Here is a 26,911-nt window from a genome sequence, read left to right on the forward strand (position 1 = left end):
TACCGTTACGGTTGAAGTATTCGTATTTTAAAGCTATCCACGAATCAAACCATTTTTTGATATCTTAATATGGACGCGGGTGTGATAGGACTTCCCATTTGAGTGTTTCTATGTAAGTTTTAAATACGTTGGCAGTATGTTGTATAAAGGCCGAGCATTGTCATACAGTAAAATCGTTTTGTCGTACTTCTGCTCGCATTGTGGCCGTTCCTGCCGATAGTCTATACCGTTCTCCAATGACGGTTTCGTTCGATTTCATCAGTATAACCCCTGGTCCCACCAAATACACAGAATAGTCTGCCAACGACGTAGAAGCATGACCGGCCAGTCCCATGACGATGAAGGAAACCTCTCCTTTTTTGCCGCTGGAGCAGTTTTCCACAGGTAAAAAAGCGACACGCCCAACGTCTCTTGACTTCAAACCACTTGTTTTTGAATCATTCCCAGAACATACAATTGCTTGGAAATGACTTGGTGAGTAACTCCTAATACCAAAGCAAAATGTTCCTGCGTTCGGCAGGGATTCTCAAAGAGCAATTCCTCCAACTCATCATCTTCGAAGGTTTCCTTCACGGGGACAGTCGTCAACGTTGATATTGCCGTCTTGAAAGCTGCGAAACCAATCCCGAGACGTTGTTTCACTAAGAGCAGCATTGCCGTAAACTTTATTTAACTCTTGATGCGCTTTAGCCACTATTTTCTTTGAATATTATGAGAGAAGTAACACTTCCCGCAAACAGTGCTGTTATTTGCTCACTCATTGCGCTCGATGTACGTAAATTTTACGTCAAGATACAACGAGAACGGTACCAACACATTTTGACAACCAACAGGCACATAGAGAAAGAGCGAAAACGAAACGATTATGATATCACCAAGTGAGCAATATATCAAGAGAGAGAGAGAACGTGAACAACACTTTGTAAAAAAGTAACACATTGTGTGAGAACAAAGTGCTTCAGTTTGAGCAGTTTGCGTTGCGGTAGAAAAAATGGCAGAGAAAAGGAAGAAGAGGGGAGCACACTAGGGTCTTATATATTTTTGAGAATTCATTTAAACACGATTCTCTATGACGTCGGAAGAGTCGTGTTTCTAAGGACATATTACGCGCGTCCAATCATGTTTCTGTCTCGGTATTCATGAACGAGTGCTACATGCATCCCCTACTGACACTGTTCAATAGAGTGGTAATGACTTTTATGAGAAAAATTTGTCTTTCGTCACGGTTAACAATTCGCTCAGTCGGAAAGTGAAACTTTGACCGCTTTGAGGCTACTCTTCCCGGAGTCCGATTGAGCTGAAAGTTTGTATGAAAACATTTTTCAAGAAGACGAAACTTTTGAACTTTATTGCTGAACGAGACTCGAAAGGTTTAATTTTTCTATTTGCTGTTGCTCAAGGATTTTTAAGTCCTAGAGAGTCGTTTTTTTTCTTAATTTTGTGGACCATTTTTCTCGAAGACGAAACTTTTGAGCTCAACTCATAAACAAAATTCGAAAAGTCGATTTTCATTGCCACCATACTGTTCATATACGAGACACATTGTGGCTAAAGCCAAAAATAAATTTAATACATCAATCGTTGTAGCAAAATGAACCAACATCAACACGCGTTTGTCAAATAACATCCGATAATCATTGTCCCGAGCAACGCGTATTTTTTTGGTGCGAGTATAATGCAAAAGAGCGAATGGGAAAAAGAAAACACAACATGAATGTCAGGATTAGCAGACACTGTTCTATGGCAAATGTGTACGAATTTGTAAGGCTCTGTCTGCACTGAGGTCAATTCTCGTCCTGCCCGCAAATGATTATTATTCAGTACAAAATTAGACATTTTCGCACAACTAAAAGTACAAACACAATAAAACCGCTAACGTGTCAAAGCGGTTGGTTCACCATATGTCTCACCTTAATTTATCACGTTTTTGACATGTCAAATTCGATCAGCACTCAGTGCTGGGGCCATCTACGGACAAACAGCGAGAACTTAATTGCGCACTTAAAATTTGAAAACAACGATGAATGATATTTAGCAAATATTTGCATGTTCAAGACAATTAAGTAAAAAAGCAGCATGTGTATCATAAAATAGTTATGATGATTTTGAGCAAGTTTAAACAACAAAAAATAAAAAATTTTATCTAAAAAAAAATTTTTTTTAAATTTTAATTTTATTTATCACAAGGGACTAATGAATTGCGTTGATTTCTGCCTGTTTATTACCGACGTTTCGGTCCTTTTATGGAACCATCAGCAAGGCCCACAATATATTTGATATTTTACTTAAGTCCAGTTGCACGTAAAATGATAAATGTATTGTAAACCCTGATGATGCTCCCATGAAAAGACCGAAACGTCGATGATGAGCATTTAGAAATCAACGCAATCATCATTCCCAGTCAAAAATGTAAGTTACAACGTCAAAACTAAAGTATTAATTATATAAAAACATACTGATACAGGGAAAACTAACATATAGTACCATGTGGGAAATAGCAGAAAGAAAATCACGGTGATATAAAATATAAAAATGACAGAAAACATGCAAGGAACAAGCTCTAGGAAAAGTATACAAATAATTGAATATATGAATATATATGAGAGAAAACGTTTAATACAATACAATTAATACAATGCCGAAGAAGACAACATTAAAAAGATATATTTATTCAAAAAAAGAATCAGAATTGATTTTAAAATTAAAAGGTAATCTTTTGAGCAGAACTGCAAACTCACTTTAAAGGCATCAAAGCAACAAGAACGAAGATTTTAACGTTTGACAAAATTAGAAACTTTAAATCATGAAATAAAAATACGATCAAAAAAAGGTATAAATATATCAGTAAACGATCTAATTGGGTTGTTTAGCCTTCCACGCATTTCTGATTTTTATATATCAGCTAAAAGAGTGTAATTTTCTGAGCGAAACGTGATTTTTTAAAACTTATATCATAATCCTTCGATTTTTAAATGAAGAATAAAAATCGCTCCCAATCGCTACAATGACAGTTGCTAAATGGGCGAACTGTCATTGTAGCGATTTCGAGCAGTTTTAATTTGTGATTTAAAAAATGAAGGACGACGATGGAAAATTTTTGAAAACCACGTTTTGCTTAAAAAATGCAGCTCTTTCAGATGATATAAAAAACTGATATAGCTAAACAGCCTAATTAAGACCATGAATGTTTTCAAAGCCAAATTTTGATCTAGAGCTTGATAGTAACATTCTTGATAGAAAGTTATTTTTACAAAACTGTGAAATATACTGAAGCGCAAAATTTCATGTTACATGTATCAACAATAAGGTGACCAACATTTCGACGAATTCAAAAATCCAACTTTCTTATCTTTGTGGATAGAAAAACAAAGATTTGTACAATGTTGCAGCTGGGTTGATACTGAGCAATTTTGCACAATTCTTTTGATTTGCTGGAAAATAACCGATTTGAAGCTGTTTCACTAAATCGCAATTGAAAGAAAGCCATTTTTACTCTGTCTTTTCTATTTCATTTTTAACATCATCTTAGGCATTGTGCAATCGCAAATTTTTTAACCTTATTCAATGTTATTGATATCTTTCATCTAAAAATATGCCTTTTTCATTTGTTTGTCGTATGTTCTTAGGTAAACATAAAAATACTACACATATTTGAGTCCTCGGTATTTGTCTTTTAAACCAGAAATAATTACCTTCTTATTTGAAAGCTGTTTTTCCGGTCATCCTAATTCAGAACTGGTGTGCTTCAGTTGTGATCGAAATGCCAGGGATTGACCTTCATAAAAAAAATCAGACTCTTAATTTTCCGTGTGGTTGTGTTTCAAATTGAGTTTCGAAATAGGGTGATTTTTGCAAAAAAATATATGGGTCATTCCATACGAAGTGACCACGGAAAAGAATAATCTTGGACACGACCATCACGGATTTGGCTCAAAGCTGGGAGAATTATTCATCTAGGTTCACTATGAAAAAATCCCAATTTTGGTGTCGATCGGAATACCCCCCGCTCTGTGGGACCCCCCTCTTTGTGACAAAGTCAGGCAGTTTTTGTTCAAAATTCCGTTTTTCTTTTTCTTACAATTCATAGATGCAGGACGTCCGCAAAATACTGATAGATGATTTTTAAAGAAAATAAACCAAGGAATCCAAAAAAAAATTATAATTTTTGACTGGAAGTGTTGCCAGGTGGATTATTTTTGTATTTGAAAACTAAATTTACATTTTCCGGCAAATGCAGCCATTTTTATTTTAAATTTGATAATTTCATCAAGTTCCTTGGAAAATTTCACGTAAGAAACAACTATCATCCCGAGGTATTACGAGCCAATCTCGAGATATAACATTTTTACGAAAATAGTTGTAAATTTCGTAATTATTTTATTTTATAGTTTATAGCCGTAAGACACCCGAAATATAGTGATGAGCGAATTTTGAAAAAAATAAACCAAGGAATCCAGAAAAAATATTATTTTTGACTGCAAGTGTTGCCAGATAGATTATTTTTCTATTTTAAAACTAAATTTGCATTTTTCGGCATATGTAGCTGAGTTTATTTTAAATTTGAAGGTTTCTTCGTGTTTCTTGGAAAATTTTACATAAGAAACACTTATCGCCCCGTGGTAATATGAGCCAATCTCGAGATATAGCATTTTTACGAAAAACTAATTACGAAATTCAAAACCATTTTTAAATTTGAAGGTTTCATCGTGTTTCTTGGAAAATTTTACATAAGAAACACTTATCGCCCCGTGGTAATATGAGCCAATCTCGAGATATAGCATTGTTACGAAAAACTAATTACGAAATTTAAAACCATTTTTGTAAAAATGCTATATCTTGAGATTGGCACATATTATTACAGGGTGATAAGTGTTTCTTATGTAAAATTTTCCGAGAAACACGATGAAACTTTCAAATTTAAAATAAACTTAGCTACATTTGCCGAAAAATGCAAATTTAGTTTTAAAATAGAAAAAAAATCTATCTGGCAACACTTCCGGTCAAAAAAATTATTTTATTTTAGATTCCTTGGTTTATTTTCTTCAAAATTCACTCATCACTATTTTTCGGGTGTCTTACAACCATAAACTATAAAATAAATTAATTACGAAATTTACAACTATTTTCGTAAAAATGTTATATCGTGAGATTGGCTCATGTTACCTCGGGATGATAGTTGTTTCTTACGTGAAATTTTTCAAGGAACACGATGAAATTATCAAATTTGGAATAAAAATGGCTGCATTTGCCGAAAAATGTAAGTTTAGTTTTCAAATACAAAAATAATCCATCTGGCAACACTTCCAGTCAAAAATTATATTTTTTTTTGATTCCTTGGTTTGTTTTCTTTAAAACCCATCTATCAGTATTTTGCGGGTGTCCTACATCTATAAATTGTAAGAAAAAGAAAAACGGAATTTTGAACAAAAATTGCCTGACTTTGTCACAAAGAGGGAGGTCCCACAGAGCGGGGGGTGTTCCAATCGACACCAAAATTGTGATTTTTTCATAGTGAACCTAGATGAATAATTCCCCCAGCTTTGAGCCAAGTGGCATGTACACTTCGTATGGAATGACCCATATTAAAAAAATTACAATTTTTAACAAGTTTATAGATTTTTGATGCTTTTGTATAGAATTGAATGTATTTTTTGACAAAGAACTATGTCTCCCAGTTTTCCCTAGCACGGTCGACAGAATGATCTACCTTGTAAAACGGCATTTTGTGCTATTGGTTTTATTTTTTGAAGCACGACTTATTTTAGAGAAACTTTTTAAAAATGTTTCGTTGGGAAGATGTGGATAATAACAAACAATTTTAGAGCCAAATCGGTTTGTTTGATCGGTGTGACGTCTTCGGCAAAGTTGCAGATAACAGTTTTACCTTTCCAAAAAAATATACACTTTAAAATAAAATATTTTTTCCAAAAAGTTGAAGAAAGTGTAACAATTAATTAGGTATCTCAAAAGCTCTTTTTTATATCTGTTTTTTTATGAAAACTACAAAAGATTACTAAGCATTGATGACTCTTCAATCATGGAGAAATAAAGAAAAAAAGATATAATTATTTAAAAAAAAAATTTCCCGCAATTACCAACAAAGTGCTCTATAGGAGATTAAAAATAATTTCATTGAAAAAATGGTTTTGTTTGATTGACATAGTGACTTTGGCATAGTTGTAGATAATAGTTTTGTCCTTCCAAAAAGAATTATTTAAAAATATTTTATATCGGCCAGCACTTCCTCTAATGAAATGCTGCCGTATTTGGACAACACCTAAATGTTTTAGAATGCAAATAAAATATGAGCGCTGGCAAATTTTCAGTGTTAAAACAGATTTCCACTGTGTCATCAGAAGAATACCATATTCCAACCATCGAAGATAGCACAAATTGTCCTTTTACGGACAAATTAAAGACTTATGTCTCCATGTCTCATCATGTGCTAAATTTTCTTTCCCGTTAGTAGAATGCGACACCCAAAAGTTTCTGTTAATTATGCAAGCAACTATTGAAAATGGTTAAGCGTTTTTGAAACACAGGTTCCGATTGATCTGTTTAGTCGATTGCTTTCCCAAACACGGTTGACAGAATTATATACCTGGTAAGCCTGCTTCTGCTTAAGCCAATCATATTACTAGTGGATGGCGACTAGGATGTTCCTAGTTAAACAGCAGCAACGGGTAGCAGCGAAAGATCTAATTGAAAATCTGGCACTTTAAATAAAACTCCTAACAAATTCTTGCTGTTCAGCTCAACTTCGATCTTGAAAACTGATCTTATCAGGACATCTGAATGAATGTTTAAAATGTTTTTAAGTAATGCTACGTCAACCCTGTGATTATTTGTTTGAGAAAAATAATTGAGAAATCAAATATCTATTTTTTTGAATACAAAGATTATGAAAAATTATAATTATTAATATGTTTTTAAATTGTTTACACAAATTATAATTATTAGTATGTTTTTAAATTGTTTACACAAATTTTGAATCAAATAAATAGTCGAAAGTCCCATAGCAAATAAGGTTGTTGCAGTTTGGAAAAAATGATAGAATCGAAAAAAATAACAATTGAGATTATAAACTGAAAAAAATGATGGTCGTGAACAATCAACTTGAAAACAATAATAATAGTAAACTGATAGATACAAATGAAGCAAAGTAATCTAATTAAAAAAATGGAAACGATGAAAAAATGTTAAATACGTAAAGATTTGCGAGAATACAAAAAAAGAGGTTGAAAACTCTAATATTAAATTAAAATTAAATAAAATTCTAAGCACAAAAAAAAACAAGAGAAATTGACAATAAACTGAAGTTGTCAAAAAATATCAAAAAATTTAAAATGAATAAAAAAATATAACTTGAAAATGATCGACAAAAAAAATTCGAACTAAAATCAAATGATAATTTATTTACGTCATTTAATTAAAGAAGTTGATTTCAAAAAATTATTTTTTGAGAAAAGACAATCACTTACACCCGTTAGGAAGTTACTCTTGACAAAAATACTCATATTTAATGGCAAATGAAATTCAAAGTAGTACCCAACGTATCATCGTAATTTCATTCCGATTCAAAAGAAAAGTCTAACAATAAATTGGCATTTCCGTCGAGCTTTGCTTTGTTCACCTGGCAAAAATCCTTCAACTTAATTCACAGCGAACAATTATATAACATGAAATTGCAGCTTTTAGGAGACCGTCCGCAGTTTCGTTTCAGCACTGTCAAATTTCGAAAAAAAAACGACAATCATAATTACATTTAATGACAGTTTAACACACAAAAAATGCGCTATGACAACGATGAAAAATATTCGCAAATGCGATTGCAACATGGTGGAATAACTGTTGGAATGAATAATGGCTAAAAGGGGGATGAAATAAAAAATTTAAAAAAAAAACGTTCGCTGCTCGACGTAATATATTTGGGCAGTTGAAATCGATTGTTCCGCTTATTGAATTATAAGTATTTATGGGTTGTGAAGTGCAACTCCTGTCGCCAGAAAAAAAAAGCTTCGCTTTCATCTTGTGGAAACTTCATTTCGGTAGTACAAGACATTGCCTGCAGCTTAATGGCGACCTATAAATTAATGTTCTAATCTAGGAGATGACACAGTACGTAATTTATTACCAAAACAAAACTGCGTTTGCTTTTATGGCACCGTTTTGAAGTTTCTCTGGTAACGTTGAGATAAGTATGGACCATGTAAACCAACTTCTCTCGGTTGGTAAGGTATGTGTGTGTGTGTGCGTACGTTCCGCCGAGTTGTTAATGTTCCCTGGCGGCTCCGGAGACCAACGAAGCATTTCCGTTTGTTTGCCGTGCAATAATAATACGGCTGATTCTCTCTTTTTTATCCATTTATCTGCTCACCGCAGGCTCCTCCGGTGCGGCCCAATGTTTCCGAATGGGAGGGGATTTCGTGCACGAAAGCCTTGGTTCAATATTTTAATTTGAGTTGTATTTTAAATTAATGTCATTTTTGTTTGGACCAATATCATGTTTGGTTTGGTCCGGGGGCAATATGTAATGGCAGAACGGCCACAGCCAGTTTCCGTCTGGTTCATTGCAGCTTGGAAGCAGTGGTGAAATGATGGCAAAAGCAATCGTTACACAATCAGATTCGCTCGACAAGGACGAAGTGTCGCTGCCAAAGTGGTCAGAACATTCTGTCTGCTGCGGACAGTGGGTACAAACCGCACTTGCAATGGCGTTTGGTGGAATTCGTTGTTATTATTGATGACGGTTATATTTATTTTATTGAAAAAAACTTATTGAAGATTTATGTGTCTCACTGAAGAGTTGTGCGTGTGTGTGATTAAATGGGGTTTGGAGTGTAGCCAAAACTGTCATATTTATTTATGTTGAATGCCACGCGGTAACACCACGGAAATCTCACCACTTGGAAACACGGATTTTTGCGCCGATTATTTCTCTTTTGCCAACTTGGCCCTGCTGCGGTGGGCGGTTCGGTGCGGTATTATTCCGGCAGTTATAAGGTTTGATTTATTACAAATTGAGGCATTACGCCGGATAACGAAGAATTGTGGCGGCTTTCAAGCAAATATACAGTATATAGATCTGATGCAGTGGGACCGGAAAGCAGTCGTTAATCCGCGTTTATCAGCAGGAAGCTCTGCGCGCGCGAAATCTCGCTAACCGGTCATCGATCATGGAGATTGGCTTCATTGTTTTTCGGGAAAATGTGTATTATTGCTAGAATTCTTTAACCTTTTTTTAAATTTTTATTTTAAAAATGCCTAAATTAACAGTGTCACCAAACTCACACAATTTCAATGAAAACCGCGAAAGAGTGATACCATCATTTGACCACCAGAGCTGAAAAAAAGTAAAAAAAAAACTTCTTGGTCGAATTTCTGTTTACCCAGTATCGAGTACGTTGATTAACGGCCGATATCAGTAAATGAGCGTGTGCCCTCTCTGTCAATCACAAGAAGAAAAACAGAAAAAAACTCCAATTTTAAGCACCAGCCAAGTCAATTAAAGAATGATGTACTACCGTGCGGTGACACTTTGATTGATTACTTGCCCAACTTCAATTAACAATTATTATTTTATTACGTTCGCTTGGTGTTGCCCGGAAGCCCGATAAATGTGATTAATCAAGCTGCAAAAAAATCAGCTTCGTTGTATGTTTTCATTACAGCTTTCTCACAGCACCCGCGTTGGGTTTATTAAATATTGAAACTTTCATGCTCTTAATCAAGACTTCTTATAAATATTAACCCATATTTTCCATTTCTCAACTAACGCCTCCCCCACACAGTACGAGCTTCGTCTAGCAGCATCGGATAACCTGAAGGAAAACTACACCACGGTCGTGATTCACGTTAAGGACGTCAACGACAACCCGCCGGTGTTCGAACGTCCGACCTACCGGACCCAAATCACCGAAGAGGACGACCGGAATCTGCCCAAGCGTGTCCTGCAGGTCTCTATGAACCGTTTTGCCCGCATTGCGTGTGTTTCTTCGTTTTTTTCCTCAACCAACCGGAAAAGATTTCGTTTTTCCCTTCATTCGTCCATCTCCAGCTTTAGTTTTTCATTTATCCTTCCGGCTTGCCGTGTTTGTTTGAACCCTTGTAGAATTAAGTAGCTTGTCTGCCCTTGCACGAGCCTTACTGTTTGTTGACTGCCTGCTTTCTCAAAACATTATTGCGTAGCCTAATTTTGTTAAGATTTTCGGTGCCAATACAAACTGCCCGCAGAGACGGAAAGGATTGCCCCGTGAACATTCCAATCAACAACCTTTGAAGTGTTATTATTATTTATCCAGAGCGCCGTATGACCTCCGCTACCAGGTTTAAAGTCTCTGATGTCTTCTTTTGATCATCATCATCATCGTCATCAGCCCTCAAGGCAGACAATTTGCGGAAAGCTTAATTTTATAAGCCGAAATGGTGAGGATTTTGACCACCAAATCTTCTAAGACATACCAAAAGACTGAATAATTAAAATGCTGAACTGGAGCTGAAAGGAGGATTTTTATAGCGACGTTTTTGGTGGTTATTTATTTCTGACTTCAACTTTCGCGTTCAAAAATTGCGTTATTTTATATCCACTATCAATTCAAATTGATTTCGCTTCAGCAGGTCTGAGTTGTCAACACTCAGACAACTTTTGTAATCCCTCAAAAGTAGAATGGGGTACAGCTTGTACCCAACCACAACTGTATTTCCCATGAATGAAGTGAAAGTTGTTCGAAAATAACTTTCCCTGGCTGGTTGTTTACATGTCAGAAATGAACTGTAGTCATAATTAGAACTGATACCTAACCTCTACTGAACGAATCGAACCATATAGTGATGAGTATAATTATTTCCTGGAGAACCATCCATTCCCTACCGTGTGATGACGCAGTAACATGAAACGCTTTGATCTGAAGCTGTTTACAGTACTTTGCATCGAATTAAGTGTTAGCATGTTCATTAAACGGGCTGATAAATTGATTTTAATTTACGGAAAACACACTGAACAACGTTCTATCCGGCAGACCAATTCGAGTCGTAAATTTTGTCGGACTTTCGATGTTATTTGCTTGCAACATTGGCTACACTCAATCATACACAAAATTGTTAATTGAACGCATTCGCAATCCTTGCCGTGTTGATAATTAGAGAGTTTATCTTATTTGCCTTTCGAAACCATTATACCAATCATTGTGAGTTTTAGTGAAATAATTCCGAACAACAATATTTATGACCTCAATCAATTTGATTTGTGCACGCTACAACTGGAGGAAACGGAACTAGACAAGGAACTAAACTCAAAACAACATACCCTATAATGTCAAAATGGCTGGCAAGGGCAAACTGGCACACTGCTCAAGCAGCAACATTTGTCACCAGCCAAATGGGGTGATAAAATTTAATTGGCTGTAAATTTGATTGCTGAATTAGTCTGGGAAAGCTGGGATGGCGGGGGAGCGGATGTGCCGTATGACAATGCGGGCTATGGCGATTAACGCCTCCAGCCAGCAGAAGGGGAGAGCAGAGAATGGGTAGATTTATGCCATTCGTAGTTTGATTAGGCGGCGATTTCGGTGGGGTGGCTTCCCAATAAAGTTAATATATATTTTTTCTATTGGCGTGTTCTTCTGTTTTCAATTTACTTAGAGTAATTGAATAAACAATGTTCTTTTGTTGTAACAACAGATGAGTATCGGAAATGATGCTTTATGCATAGCTTTTTTACCAACATCTTTCAATTGAAACTCTTCATTATCGGTACACTGCCATCTCTAATAATGTAATTCCCAAAATCTTGCCAACGCTTGCATACTTTTAGTGTTCATTCCTCAAGCTGAGTTCGCTACTTTTCAGAATGGGACCAACGTTTTAGCATATCTTCAGAGAAGTTATCTTATTTCTCTCATTTGTCCAATTTGCCGTCAAAATTCTACAAATTTTGAAAGTAGATCTCTTTGCTTCTCGATTTTGTCAAATGGTTGAAAGTTTTACGTTAACAATATGGTGAAATTTGACGATAAATTGATCGAAAAAGCGTGATGAGATAAATATAGGTACTGATATGAACATAGCAGCGATTACGCTACATAGTTTACGTCATCTAGGCAGTCATTGTATAATGTATAAACGGGCCAAAACTAATGGCTGTTTTCGATCACAATCGTCTTCCCAGCAATCTTTTCTACCTTAACTATTACATCTCTAATGACAGTATGTTCAACTCAGGCGTCAAATAACAATCATCGAATAACAATAATAATAATAAATCGCAGCAATTATCACCGGCAATCAGGGCTTTTGGTTATCGCCTCATTGCAATGAAATTTTTTTGTCATTCCCGAATTTTATCGAAGTATAGCGACAGCGTTGTTACTCGTTTATGAGATATATAAAATAGGATGTATTAAAAAATTGACCTTCGAATATCGTTTGGCGGTAGGGCTCAAAAGTTTCGTCCTCTCAAAAAAGTCCCCCTGAAAGCCACATATTCGACAGTGGACTATGGTGTTAAAAGAGTTGTTTGGATACTACTGTCTTCAATATTCATTCATTGTCATTCAAATTCGGCTTTTTCCGTATTTTTCCGTATTCCGTAAATTTGGACAAAAAAGACCACCCTAACGGAAAATGACTGAGCCACCCTAATGAAATATCGCATGTAATTTGCTAGTAGTGTCGTACCATAATATAGGATATGTTACAATACTATTGTGATGAATACAGAAACTCGATTTTTTGTAAAAATCTTTTCGAGTTAACACCAGATCTCGACGTTTCATGCGTTCAAAATAAAATTTCGATATCGACCTGTGCATTATTTTCATCGGTCATAAACTTGAAACTTCGAGCGCTTTGAGGCACGTGTTCCCGAAGTCCGATCGAGCTGAAATTCGGCATGGAGACTGTACTCAGGAGGACGAAACTTTTGAGCCCTACCACTAAACGAAATTCTAAAGTTGATTTTTTTATATATATGCCATTGCCAAGCCAAGCCTTGGTTCTACATTCCGATTCGGAACTTGGCCTTCTGTTTATTTATACACAGACTTCGCAGCCGACTGTTTAGTGTACAGAACGATTGCGGGGCTAGCGCTACAATCCTACTGACACTAACATTATCTCCCGAGACGAGACTCGAACCTACGACGACTGGCTTGTTAGGCCAGCATCGTATCTCGAGACCATCTAGGAGATGAGGATATGCCATTGCACAGTGTTTAAATTTTGCCGATTTCGTGCTCTACATTAATAGCGTCCTCAAATTTTATTTTAGTTATATGCTTTATTTGCAAAAGTCTCTATGTATTTTATTGCGCTTTTTTCAGAATGGACGACTTAGTGATTATTTCACCTAGAAGTGATATGAAAAATTTATTTTCTCAGAACAGCGAGATAGATAGCCAGTGTCTTCGAGAAAGTTGGGGCAAATATTTCTGCTAGTAATTTTGTTGAAGATATCAAATTTCTATCTCTTATGTTAAAAGAGATATAGGAAATTTTATATACAAAGTTCACTCAAATCATAATTTTCAATAAAACCTTTTTCCCTGGATTTTCTACATATTTTATATCTTCTTCAAAATTATAAGCCAAACAATCGATTGTTTTAATAAATAAATTCTTTTGCATAAAAATTCGTACTTTTTCGAATAACTTTGTTATTTCTATATATAGAGTCTTCTGTAAAAATATAAACCCATAAAAATTGTACAAATTCGCAGAAGGTCATATAAACATAGAAAATCATGGGAAAGAGTTATAATGAAAAATATGAATTTTAAGTCACAGTTTCGCACATGACGTCATATAAAATAAATCAATAATTTTTTCGTTTAAAGTTTTGGCCAGTATCCGTTACCATTGGATCCAAAGAAATTTTGTTTGTCTTACTTCCTACGCGGCCTGATTGAGAATTTTTTTCAAAATTATAAACATTTTTTACAACATCCACACATTGAAATTCCAGAGGCTTCATGAAATCTACCAAGCAAATTGAAATCAACCAACGAAGAAGACAACAAAAATGACACATTGCACACTGGGAAAAACGCACCCAAATTCTCACTAATTAGAAGCCGCTGGGTTGGCAACCAGAAATATAGCATTTCTTATGTAAAGTTGGTCATTAAATCGATTGGTGATATTTTCACGGGCACGGGAAAGGGTCTATATTTCCAAAAATATGCAAAAATAGGGTGAAAAGGGGCAAAATGGACCATTTCCCGTGCCCTGCCCAAAATGAAACCATGACCATTCGATTTGTTGACCAATTTTACACAAGAAATGCTATATTTCAGGTCGTTAGCCCAGCGACGATTATTTTGTGAAAATGTGGGTTCCAGTTTTTCCACTAAATATTTGCCGCTAGAGTGGCAACCTGAAATATAGCATTTCTTATGTAAAATTGGTCAAGAACTCGATTGGCGATGGTTTCATTTTGGGCAGGGCACGGGAAGAGGTATATTTTGCCCCTTTTCACCCTATTTTTGTGTATTTTTGGAAATATAGACCCTTTCCTGTGCCCGGCACAGATTGAAAATATCACCAATCGATTTATTGACCAATTTCATATAAGAAATGCTATATTTCAGGTTGCCAGCCCTGCGGCTTCTAATTAGTGGGAATTTGGTTTAATTTTTTCCCAGTGTGCATTGGATGACATCATTCGCACTGACCTAAATGTTCATATTTTTCATCATAACTGATTTTCATAATGATTTTCTATATTTTTATGACCTTTCACAAAATAGTGCGATTTTTATGGGTTTATATTTTTGCCGAAGATTATAAAACGCTATATTAGGAAGTACCAAAGTCATTCGAAAAAGTACGAATTTTTATGCAAAAGATATTTTTATTCCAACAATCGAAGAGACTCTATTAGACGAATGATTTTATATTCTTTTGGAAGTAGAATAGATGTGCTTTCAGAATATCGAAGAGTTATCTGTTTTTTTTTTTGCGTACGTCAAAGTAATTTAAAGTTAAACTAACCATCGAAAAACCGTTAACTGTTGAATAAATGTTTTATTTAGAACTGTAGCTAGATTAAATGTTCGGCAAAAATATGTATTTTTGTTTGGCTTATAATTTTGTAGAAGATGTAAAATATGTAGAAAATCCAGGAAAAAAGTTATATTGAAAATTATGATTTGAATGAACTTTGTATATAAAACTTTTTTATTTCTTTTTCAACATAAGAGATAGAAATTTGATATCTTCAACAAAGTTGCTAGCAGAAACATTTGCAACAACTTTCTCGAAATCTCACCTATCTATCTCACTGTTCTGGAAAAATAAATTTTTCATATCACTTCTAGGTGAATCAATCACCAAATCGTTCATTCTAAAAGAAGCGCAATAAAATACATAGAAACTTTTCCAAATGAAGCATATCATTAGAATCAAATCTGAGGACGCTTTTAATCTAGAGTACGAAATCGTCGAAATAAAACACTATGCATGTGTATTACTACCTGTGCTATTTTCATTTGTATTTTTCGTCAGGCTTCTTCCGTTCTCTTGATTTTTGCTCAAATTTCCGTCTCTAGCTGCCAAACCCCTTGAAGAACTAGACTTTCTTTCACACAGAGTGAGTAATTATCCACATTTAGGCGTAGAGTATTTCAGTCGCACAGTTCCTTTTCACTCTTAATCATCGCGTGTTAGGGGTAAACATTTGTTTGCACTCTCAGTTTAAGAGGGAGTAGTTTTCATTAGCTTCTCCTTTACTAGAAGAGAAGTTGGCCAAATATCAAAACATTTAGGTTCACATTGAAGCCACATCCTAACCGTTTTCGAATTTAATATTATAGGAAGATTCACAACTCACCATGGGTGCGTATTCTGCAGAAAGTTCGATTTTATACTGGTTTTGGCGCATGAGAACGGTGACGCAATGCTCAGTTGATCGCCGAGCAATTTATTTCACTTTTCTTGCGTGACCGGATGAGCAATTTACAACAGTTTCACTGGGTTTTTGCTCTGTCGAATTAGGAGCGTTTTTTCGTCAGAGAAACTATTACTCTGCGCTCTCTCTACAGCAAGTCCCAAAAGGCCGATTCTAGGTCAAAAAATTTTTTTTCGAGATAACACCAAATTCCGACGTTTTATGCATTTTTAAGACTCTTTGCATCGAAAGAAAGATTACGATTTTCCCAATTTGTTTGATTTTGTGTATTTCCTAGAGGGACCATGAAACTCTTCAAAACTTTCAGTGGATACCAAAACCTAGAAAATAAATAAATACCCAGTCCCTATCAAAACCAAAAATCTTCAAAATGGTTCTAAACGCTTGGTCGATGGAGCTCGGTAAAATCTTTTGAAATTGTTAGTAGACACCTAAAACTTGATAAAAAAAAAGCCCAGCACAAGAACTCCTGGGAGTATAAAGATGCCAACCAACAAAGTTTAAAATAATGATTTTTTCTCTCATTTTCTTTTTTTTGTTATACTTTATCGCCTTTTTTCACCCATAAAACCACATAACCACACGTTTTTTCCAAGAGCCTAATCAATAACGTTTATAAGAATATTATACATTTAGCAATTATTCTGTTATAAATAAATTCGGGCATTTTTCTCAAAAAACAATGCAATTTTTCAGCATTTTTCATCTTTATATCTCAATATCTCAGATATAGTACCTGCTATAGTCCTCCAATTTCGATCTTTTCTTAGGCAAAGTGTCTTCTTTTTGAAAAATATATAAAAAATAGATCGACGACAGTCACTGCACTGATTACTTCACACAAAAAAGGACATTTTTCTTTATTACTGACATAACGGTTTTCCCCGAGACATGACTTTCAACGTAACTATTGAAGTGCAGTGTCCAATATGATGCATTGCTTTAATGATACTTCTCTAACTGAAAAAGTTATCAATTAGTTGGGAAAATAGTCAGAAAAGCATAAAAATGAAACCGAACATTTCGCGCATTCATGTCCACTTGACCAGTTTCACTTTCAGCTGTTACAATTGACGAAATAACTTACGCAAAGTATGACTCTTAGCTTTCATGAGTGTGTCTTTTGAAATTAGAACTGTACCACGTCAATTTAAAATTGTTTTCGAATGCGTATGTTATGTTATGGCAGTAAATACGAGGACACCAGCCATCACACGAGCTTTCATCGATATTAACCCACGTAAATAACACTAACCCCTATAGTCACTCAGAATTGTGAAAGTGATTTTGGCGGTGACGAAAATCTCTTCGGCAGAAAAGTATAATGAAGTAAATTAAAAAGGTTGTGGTCCCTGTCTTCGTCAGCGCCTAAAGTCACTTTCAATTGAAAACCGTCAGGTGATAGTGACGCTGTTTACCTTCACTTTCTATTGAAAATCATTTCTTTTTCGAACTTCAGTTGTCATTAGGCTTGTAAACGGTCACCATTTTCATTTGATCTCGCTTCCTCAGCGTGCGTCACAGTCGGCTTTCGCTCGTAAATGTAAAATAACCAAACCATCGCCGCTCAGCTTACAGAAAGAAAAAGATAGTCAAACGACACTCGCGTATCAAAGAGATGCACACTGTCAATCGTTTAGCGATGTTATTTCGGCCTATTTCTGTCTACTTCGTTCATTTATGTTGAGAAATATTATTACAAGATCAATGATATAAATAATTTCCAACGTGCGTATTTCTCATTTCTAGAAAAAATGTCAAGATACGTTTGAGGAAAATAACGTCATGATGGCGATACTCATTTGACATGTTTTTTTAAGAATGTATTCGGACAGCAAGCCTTGGTGGCGTCAGAGGAAGAAGAAGACGATTATCGCAGTGAAAAGTGGTTCTACCGTGACCATTTCGAAGCCTGATGTCATAATCGAAGCAAAGGCATTGGGGTAATTTACAATGTGCTCCAAAATAGAATGAAAGATTTTTAATCAACAGCAAAGGTTAACAGTGTCACTATCGCCTGACGATTTTCAATTAAAAATGACTTTGCTGGGTCCTATTATAAACTATGTGTGCTAGTTAAGCTGCATCACGATATAATTTCGACCCGCAAAAGTTGGAAGGTGAAAAACCACAGCATTATTGTGAGCATTTTTTTGATAGATTTGAAAGTATCGTCTTACGGTTTTGTATTCATGGTGGTGAAAAATTGTGGAATATGTCGTATCTGCATTTTGAGGTTAGGTTTCTTTCACAATTTTGAGAGTAAAAGTCTTAGTTTCCACTAAATAAACAGCATTCAAATTGCTACTCTAGGCATAAGTTAACAATGCAAACAATCGATCAAACGTAGTCTTTATAATTCAAGAGGAATTTATTCCTGGGTTTCACACTTTTGCTAAAGGGAAAACTATATGAAAGATTATAATCTTCCATTTTTCCAGTTTAAGCTCTAGGGTTATACTTTTAATAACTTCTGTTGACCCGTGTTATCATTGTTTATGGCTTCACGCACGCTTTTGTGTGAAATTGTGATTATCAATGTGCGCAGTTTTTAATTCAATTGTGTTTTGATCCGAAGCATAGTAAAAGAAGGAAATTCAATTCACCCTATTTATTTTTCACTGTGTCAAAAATGATAATAAAAACGTTGAAATTCTAAAAAGTACAACACCGCACGAAATCATCCTATAACTACTAAAATCTGCCGCAAACATTTTTCAATATTATTAAACTTCGTATTTCCTTTCGAAAAGAAAATTATCCTTTAAAAAATTTTGTCTATGAAAAAAGCAGGTTCCTGGAGATGAAAAAATATATACTAAAATTTAAAAAAAAAATGTAAAGAAGCAGCGTTTAAACTTTATTCATGTGCAATTTATGTCATGCAGAAACTATTTTTTGTAAACATATTTTTTTCGAATCTACGAATTAATTTGCTACAATTCTTTTATAGACAACATTTAGTACAGATCAACGATTTCGAGATACAATTTTTGAAAGATTCCGCCAGCAAAAGCAAATACATCCTTAACAGAATAACGCTTCAATCGAAACAGTTTGAATAGTCATGTATTTTCTAGACAAAAACAAATATAAAATTCCATTCAAATTGAAATGAATCATGTTTTTTACAGATTTCTCAAGTAATTGTACAATCCACAATCCACTTAGAAACAGCTTGCTTTCAAACCAGTCAACGGAGAAGTCGAAAGATACATGTTACTTTAGTTTTGACGACAGTTAGTTTATCTCCTCCTCCTGCAATATGCACAACGACAAACATGACTGGAAGGTTCTAGAGCTCTAAAACACATTCGCAGTCCAGCTTTCAATATCAATCAAAGTTCTGCTGAATTCGTACAATGTTGACCCTTTTTGTTTGTTCATTAAAACATCTATCCTGGCAGTGTCATATCCTTTTGTTCTTTTCTCAATTTGAACTTCGATTTGCTTCGGACGACAACTCGTTCGACCCCTGATCCATTCGTTTTACCGCTGTTTCAATCATTCAGTTTTAATTATTTCGTCTTCTAGCAATGCAATTTCTATGCATTCGAACTTGCTTTCATGACTTGGTTTGTTGGAAGCAATGGAAATCGAACTGAAACTGGAACAATAAATTCTTTAGCAATGATTATTTTTGCAATTTATTCTTTCAATTATTTTTAATTCAAATTTTTCGAAGAAAAGGTGTATTTCGGGTTTGTTTTTTTCGTTCCGACTTCTGAACGTGAACTGCATTTGTATTATTCATAAAGCATTTACTTGGAACCATCCACCAAACAAGATCAGTCACAACCCAATCGGTGATCAGCTGGCAATTTGAAGCTAATCGTGACTCATCGTTACTAGATGAACTCAGCTGGACGCATGTCACTTGATAATAACTCACAGTTCAATTTTACCTCACTTTAATATCTCGCCTGATATTATTTGATTACGTAAATCTGACGAACCAGATTTTCAAATGATTCAATATCAAGTCATCGAAAAACAACAACTTACTGACAGTAACGTAACCGTGATGTTTCCAAACTTTCAATAAACACCAATTACAAATATCTTTTGCGAATGGTCGCCAAATTACACTTTATTCCATCCAACAGCATCGCATCGACTGTGCCGAACAGCAAAACACATCCGCCACTTCGGAAACTGTTCGTAGAAGTTTGTGGGGGAGGGAGGTAGACCGGCAACCAGAGTGCCAGGTCACAAGGGGTAAAGCACACTATTAATCACATTATCTCTCACTCTTTTTTTCTCTTTATTTTCCGAACACAATCAAAAAAAATATCCCCGCTTCAAAACGATACTCATCCACGTGACCCCACCACCCTTCGGTTCAGTACAACTTGACACTGGTGGCATCGGACAGTTTGAACGAGAACAAAACACTAATCGTGATCAACGTCAAGGACGTGAACGATATGCCACCGGTTTTTCCCCAGCAGCTGTACGAGCGCACCATGGATGAGGAGCTGGATGTCCCGTTTCGCATCATGCAGGTCTGGTTCGCGCCCAATCCGCCCCACCCACTAGTAGCAGCGGGTTGGGTTGAGTGCGCTAGCGTACTACACTATCATACTAATCAATGACGGTCGGTGGTGGTGTAGAAGTTTCGAGGTGTGGTTGTTCACACATTTACCGCAACTTAGTTTCCTTCTTTTTTTCTCTCTCTCTATCTGGGGTTTCGTGGTAACTTTTGGTGTCGGTTGGGTGTTTGGGTTGAATCGAGCTACGGGCTTCGAAACTGTTGTTGTAATTTTGTGTCGTACGCAAATTGTGGCTGCCGCTTGTACTAACCTGATCCAGTGTCCGAAATTAGGTTACTTATTTTGATATATATATTTTTTTTTTATTTTAAATAAGAGTATTTTCCTATGGCTTGAGCAGCGTCTCACATTGCTGCTTTGATAAAACGATAATTAGTCTAGATAGGGTTCGTACTCCGACCCACACTAACCCCTAAACGTCCGTATTAATTCCGGTCAACAACATTGTAAATAACAATTAATTACATGATGAACGCCTTCTTACTTTTTTATTGAACTTTCCTGCAAGTCATTATGTAACCATTTTTTTAGAATCAACCTGCAGCCGAAGGCAACCACCCCAGTGGGGGTTAATACGCTTTAATTGTGAAATGCTTTGCATCCGACGCCGGTACCGGCAGGGAAATGACAAAGTTTCACAGCAGCATGCAAAGCAACGGGAGCTGACGGAGACCTGAGCGCGTTTAAGCGCACTAATTAGTAATTTATGTGTTTGCTTGCGGTTGTTGCTTTACTCAGGCTCAGGCTCAGGCTCAGGCTAAAAGCACGCGTTCGAGTCGCTCCGGGTTTTCGGGCAAAGGATGGATATAATTCAGTTTTCAGGTTTTAGAGCAATGTTTTGACGGTAATCTTTTTGGTATTGGTTGAATCTAATCCCGAGTCGGTAATGAGTCGGGAAAATCGATGTTAATGCTTTCAGATTCAGGCTTCGAGGTAATTTTACTTTTGACAAGTTGGTTTTATAATATTTCGGTACACCCGCACATCGCTCGTAATTTGCTTCGAGGTCATTACCATTCATTATAACTTCAACAGCGAATATGTAAAACAGGCTGGAAGTTGTGGGTTAGAGTTTTGTGGGTGTGACAAATGTAAAATAGAAATCGCAACATTTTTTTCTTAAGTGTAAATTCGATTCAAATCCAATACGAATCCGACCCAAATCCAATTTAATTCCATTCCGAATTCAAATTCAACCCGAATGTAAATACAGATCTAGAGTCGATATGAAATTAGTTACTTATTCAGCAATGCCATGTAAAAAATCCTATGAGATTTTTTTTGCTTCGATTATGTTTAAAATCGCTTTAGTTGTTCTCAATTTAAAACTTTTATACCCATATTTTTTGTTTAGCCTTTAGAAGGACACTTTGTGAAATAGAGTAGCCCAAAAAATCGATTTTATTTTAAAGTACAATTTTAAATAATTTGTAACTTTTGAGCCGTTAAAAGATTTTGAGTCTTTTGGCGTCAAATTGGAATTGGCTCCAAAAAAATATCAAACTGCTCATAAAATAACAATAATCAAGCAAAAATGGTGAACTTACTCTGCCCTTTGGAGGTTTTGAAACTTTAGAGATCCCATCGTTTGATGTCCACCATGTCTACCATGACAACCTAATCTGGATCCTAATTATTGGTGGATTTGAGAATTGAAACTCTTGGCTTATGAGTAAAACTAGTTGAGTTCAGTTCAGTGGAAGAGCCTTCAGATTTATTATTTCGAATCATATTAGTTACTCTAAGTAACTGATGAGTATATAGTCTAATGCTCATGGCGAAAACCAAAAAAAAAAAGATGACATGCAGCTAATTGTTCGGTAACTTGATGCTTCAGTAGGATTTCTTCAGGTTTTAAAATTGGAGTGACTTATGCATTTTTCATGTTTTTAGGAAAATTTGCCACCTCAAAGTATATGTTTAAAATTCGCACCGTAAAAATTTAAAGGACTTTCGGGAAGTATTTTGAGAAAGATATAGGAAATCCCATGGTTTTGGAGTTCTTGAGAATAGATTGTAATTCATTCAAGTTTGTTTCCAATACCTCTTCAGAAACAAAGTTTTGAGTGGTGACCTGATTAAAATTATGAATTCTCTTGTACTGCTGAGCAAGCTTTTGAGCTTTTTGTCCATTTATAGAAAAATGCAAGGTTTCTTAATAACATTTGAATGTTGCCAGACGAGTTTTGAATATGGTTTTTGTTTTCAACTTCTCTCGTGAAATGAAAATTTGTGTGAGGTTTTGTTTGATTTTCTTTTATAAATCTAAAAAATAACTTTTTAGCAAAACACGATACTTTGTTCGACGGAGGATTACTATTGCAACTTCACCTTCGACATCATTAATTCTGTTTAGTACTTGGCTTCAGTAGCATTTCAGTCACAACAGCCATTTGTTGAATTTGAATTGCATAGCATATTCAATTACCACCACTTGAACGATCTTGTACTCCAAGTTGCAATTAAAAAAAAACTGACATCAACTGCAGCATGGATTGTTGTAGGTAGTCCATCTTGTAGGAGTGTGACTACCCAAATCACAACTAGCTGAACTTTCCGCACTAAACACGAAAGGTCACTAGCTAGCACTAGTAGACACACTAGCTACAGAGAAAGATGTTGAATACCGGCATGAATACAATTGACAACAGATTATTTTGAATACCTACGTTGTAGGGGTGTGCGAAACTGGCTTTTCTGGTGTCGAAACGAAACGAAACGAAATTAACCCTTAATTTCGATTTCGCCAAATTAGTCGAAACGAAATCAAGGTGGATTTCGAGTTCTCGAGACGAAACGAAATTGGTCTCTAAATTTCGCGAAATTTCGAAAAATAAAATAAATGTTTCTGAAACATAGCATTACAATGATTTGTAACGTTGGAGCGTACGCTAACGCAGTACCCTTCAACAGCTGATCGCAAGGTGCTTACCTGGTCGACGAAGAGTAACGTAGGTATTCAGTTATCGATAAACCGACAATGACGAGAAAATCAAAAATGTTAAAAACTAAAATCTTGATGCATTCATTTATACAGATTATATTGCAGGTAATAGTAGCGCGATAGATACAAATGATATAAAGGTCAAACTCGAAATGTCTTTGTAAATAATAATTTAATGAACTTCTGAACTGATTCTTTTGGTTTGAATGCAACTATGTTTAAAATAGTAATCCTTCTTTCATAGCACTTTCATCATTCAAAATCCAAGTTTTGTCCTAGAGCTCGAACTGGAAAAAATGAGAGATGGTAGGTAGGTTTTCAACCATTCCTGTGAGTTTTGGTGTCCCTAGCAAAGATAACTTTTCCAAAGAGTTGTTCCCTATGCAAACGTAAAAGCGACGAATCCGATAAGCAATTCCTCGGCGGCCTTCTGATGCATTTCTGCATTCTCTAAAAGCAGCAAGATTCACAGGAATGGTTGAAAAGCTGTAAAACCTTTGGAGGGCAACTTTTTTTTCGCTTTTGTCGACCAGTGTTATTGAATTTTTTTTAACACCGTTTAGTCAGACTAGACTAAGTGACATTTTTATCAAATCGAGGAAAATAAAATTTAAGTTAACTATTCTGTAAACTTTGAAGTTTTCAATATTTTTGCACATTTTTTAATATAACTTAAAATTACTTTTTAACTGAGCAGTTCCACAAAAAATGTCTCAGTTTCAATATTTTTTGTCATTTTAGATTTGGCCTAAACTTTGCATAAACGTTTCTATAGGCTGAGAAGCTAGTTAAAATGCTATTTTGGGAGGGTTATTGTGATTATAAATATTTTCAGAGCCAAAAGTTTTTGATCAGTGTGACGTCTCTGGAAAAGTTTTAGACAGTAATTTTATCTTTCCGATAAAAAAAACTCTGAAAAATTGATTTTTTTAATGTAAAAGAAACAATAAAATTAACATAAAAAAGCTTATTTTTCAAAAATCTTTTTTTGTGTAAAAATTAAAAAAAAAAATACCGAAGCGATGAAGAAATCAAAAAAAAATTAAATTTAAGAAAAATTTACAACATGTTTATTTTTGGAAGGACAATATTATTATCTATAACTTTGCCAAAGGCACTATGCCAATCAAACCAACTGTTTCACTTATAAAAATATTTTAATTACCCACAGAGTGTCCAATTGGAGATTAAAATTATTTTTTCAGCTAAATCGGTTTGTTTGACTGGCATAACTAGTGTCTCTGGTAAGGTTGTAGAAAATAATTTTGTCCTAAAAAAATATGCCCTGTGAGTTTCTGCGACACCCAAAATAATAAAATGCATTCGGGACCATTCCTAAACTACGTGGTCATATTTTGATCCCTTTCATACCCCCCTTCTCCTCCGTGGTCTTTCGTGGTCTTTTGTTTTGTGATCTTATTCTGCAAATATATGTACAATAAAGTATGAAAAATTTATGAAAAAAATGAAGGTTCAAGAAAACTGATTATTAGATATTGCGCAAATTGTAAATAGAATTTTCAGTAATATCATTTTCTCAAAACCAAAATAACAAACAGATAATGGTTGTTTAATTATTGATAATATTTCATTGTCTTTAAAAAATATAATAATTTCCTTACCTGAAAGTAATTTAAAATACGCTTTTCTGTTGAGTATATTCAAAATGATTTTTAATTTGTTGTTGAGTATCAAAATAAATAAAATTTGTTTAAGCAAATTGATCATCTACGATAAATTTTTCGCTTATAGTTATGGTAAATTGTATACTCATCTAGAAATCATCTAGAAAAATATTTAGTTGATAATAAGTGAAACCTTTTAATTTAATTTATTTCCGATATATTTTTTACACTTGAATCGCTAGAACAAGTTTGCACTTCCAGTGAGCATCTGCTCTTTTAAGGAAGTGTGATACGATGTTGTTCACTATAAGTTGAAGCTGGTGATGATACTTGTCGACAATTGTGGGGTGGTGCTGGTGGTTCGCGCGTTGATGGCGTTGCTCTGGTTACGGCGTACGGCAGAGGCATTGGTGAGTAGTGTTTTGTGGTATTCGGGTGTAATCCAGAATTGGGCTAGATACTGTGGTATTTTCGTTTTCATGATAGCTCGCAAACGACGCTTGAAGATATATGTTGTTTGGGCATTTTTACATGATGGGGGGAGATCGTTAAACAGTTTGCTACCAATGTACGACATTTTTTGCGACCGTATTCCGTGTTGAATCGTGGCAAATACAGGTGACCAGTTTGTCTGCTTGAGCGGTTTTCGTGCATTCTTCTTGTGACAAGGACGGTTGAATTGATGTTATTTCGCAAGTGGATCAACATTTGATACTCCTGGGGTACACGGATTGGTAGGGTTGAGTCCCTGGGATCTTCGTATAGTAGATGAGTGGGATACAGATGAGGTTTCCGGAACACGGCTTTCAAGCTTCTGTTTTGTATCACCTGTAGCTCTCTCAAAGAAGATTTGCAAGCCAGTCCCCACGTTGCAACTAGGTACTGGAGCCGAGAATGGATTAATGAGAAGTATAGTGTTTTCATAGTCGCCAAAGGCAAAAATGATGAAACCTTCCTTAATATACCACATAGTGATGTTAGCTTTCGCTTGAGAGACTCAAGATGGGCCTTCCAGTTCATTCTATTGTCTAGCGTTAGGCCGATAAATGGGTACTCAAATACTTCTTCGATGACACGATTGGCGATTTTAATTGGCTCGCGAGCCGGGAGTTCTCGGCGGAACGAGTGAATGAGCATATACTTGGTTTTCGATAGATTCATTGACATCAAATTAGTTTGAAGCTGGATAGCAGTGCATTCTGTTTCTTGATAGAAGACTGACGTGTCGTCAGCAAAGAGACGTAACTTTCCATGCAGCTCTAACTTGGCCAGGTCATTAATAAACAGCAGAAAAAGAATTGGCCCCAAGTTACTACCTTGGGGCACACCAGTCGACACGGCCCCATAGTGATCAACGGGTAATCATCTTTTAGGCACCTGACGATAGCATTACTTAAACCTGGGACGTAGGGGAGTGATGCGATAAAAAGCCCGAGAAAAAGAAATTGAATCCACCAACGCATCGTGCTTTGTGATGTGGTAAAAGTTTGTAGGTAATCTCTAAACTGCCGCTCATAGCAAGTCCGTCCCATTTGCGTTTTGGTGCTGACGAGAAAACAGCAATTGAAAATCGTAACGCTTTAGGTGAAATTTTGCACTCAAATGCTTTTTCAATCAATACCATCAACAGAATTTAGTACTGCAATGACAATCTAACACTTTTGCATCATAAAACTTGCATGAACACCGAAATTTGATTAAAATTTGTTGAAAATCATAAGCTGGGACTCACAAGCGATTACTTTTACGGTACGTAGCCAGAATGATAGCAAGTCAGTCCCACAGCCAGCTACGACCGGTGATGAAAAACAAACTACTGCAAATCGATGGCGGTGCTATACCGTGCGTTTGGTATGAATCTATCGCTGGTCAATTCATAAATGAC

General features: G+C 35.5%; 1 protein-coding gene across 3 annotated transcripts in view; it reads left to right on the top strand.

Moving 5' to 3' along the window:
- LOC129731065 (neural-cadherin) overlaps nucleotides 1-26,911 on the top strand; it is a 393,666-nt gene that overhangs the window by 282,387 nt on the left and 84,368 nt on the right. For all 3 annotated transcript variants that reach the window (XM_055690805.1, XM_055690804.1, XM_055690806.1), the window contains one exon: nucleotides 9,792-9,956. In XM_055690805.1, the coding sequence (XP_055546780.1) occupies nucleotides 9,792-9,956 (165 nt within the window). The remainder of the gene's footprint in view (nucleotides 1-9,791; nucleotides 9,957-26,911) is intronic.

Source organism: Wyeomyia smithii, chromosome 3 (assembly GCF_029784165.1).
Source record: "Wyeomyia smithii strain HCP4-BCI-WySm-NY-G18 chromosome 3, ASM2978416v1, whole genome shotgun sequence".
NCBI lineage: Eukaryota > Metazoa > Arthropoda > Insecta > Diptera > Culicidae > Wyeomyia > Wyeomyia smithii.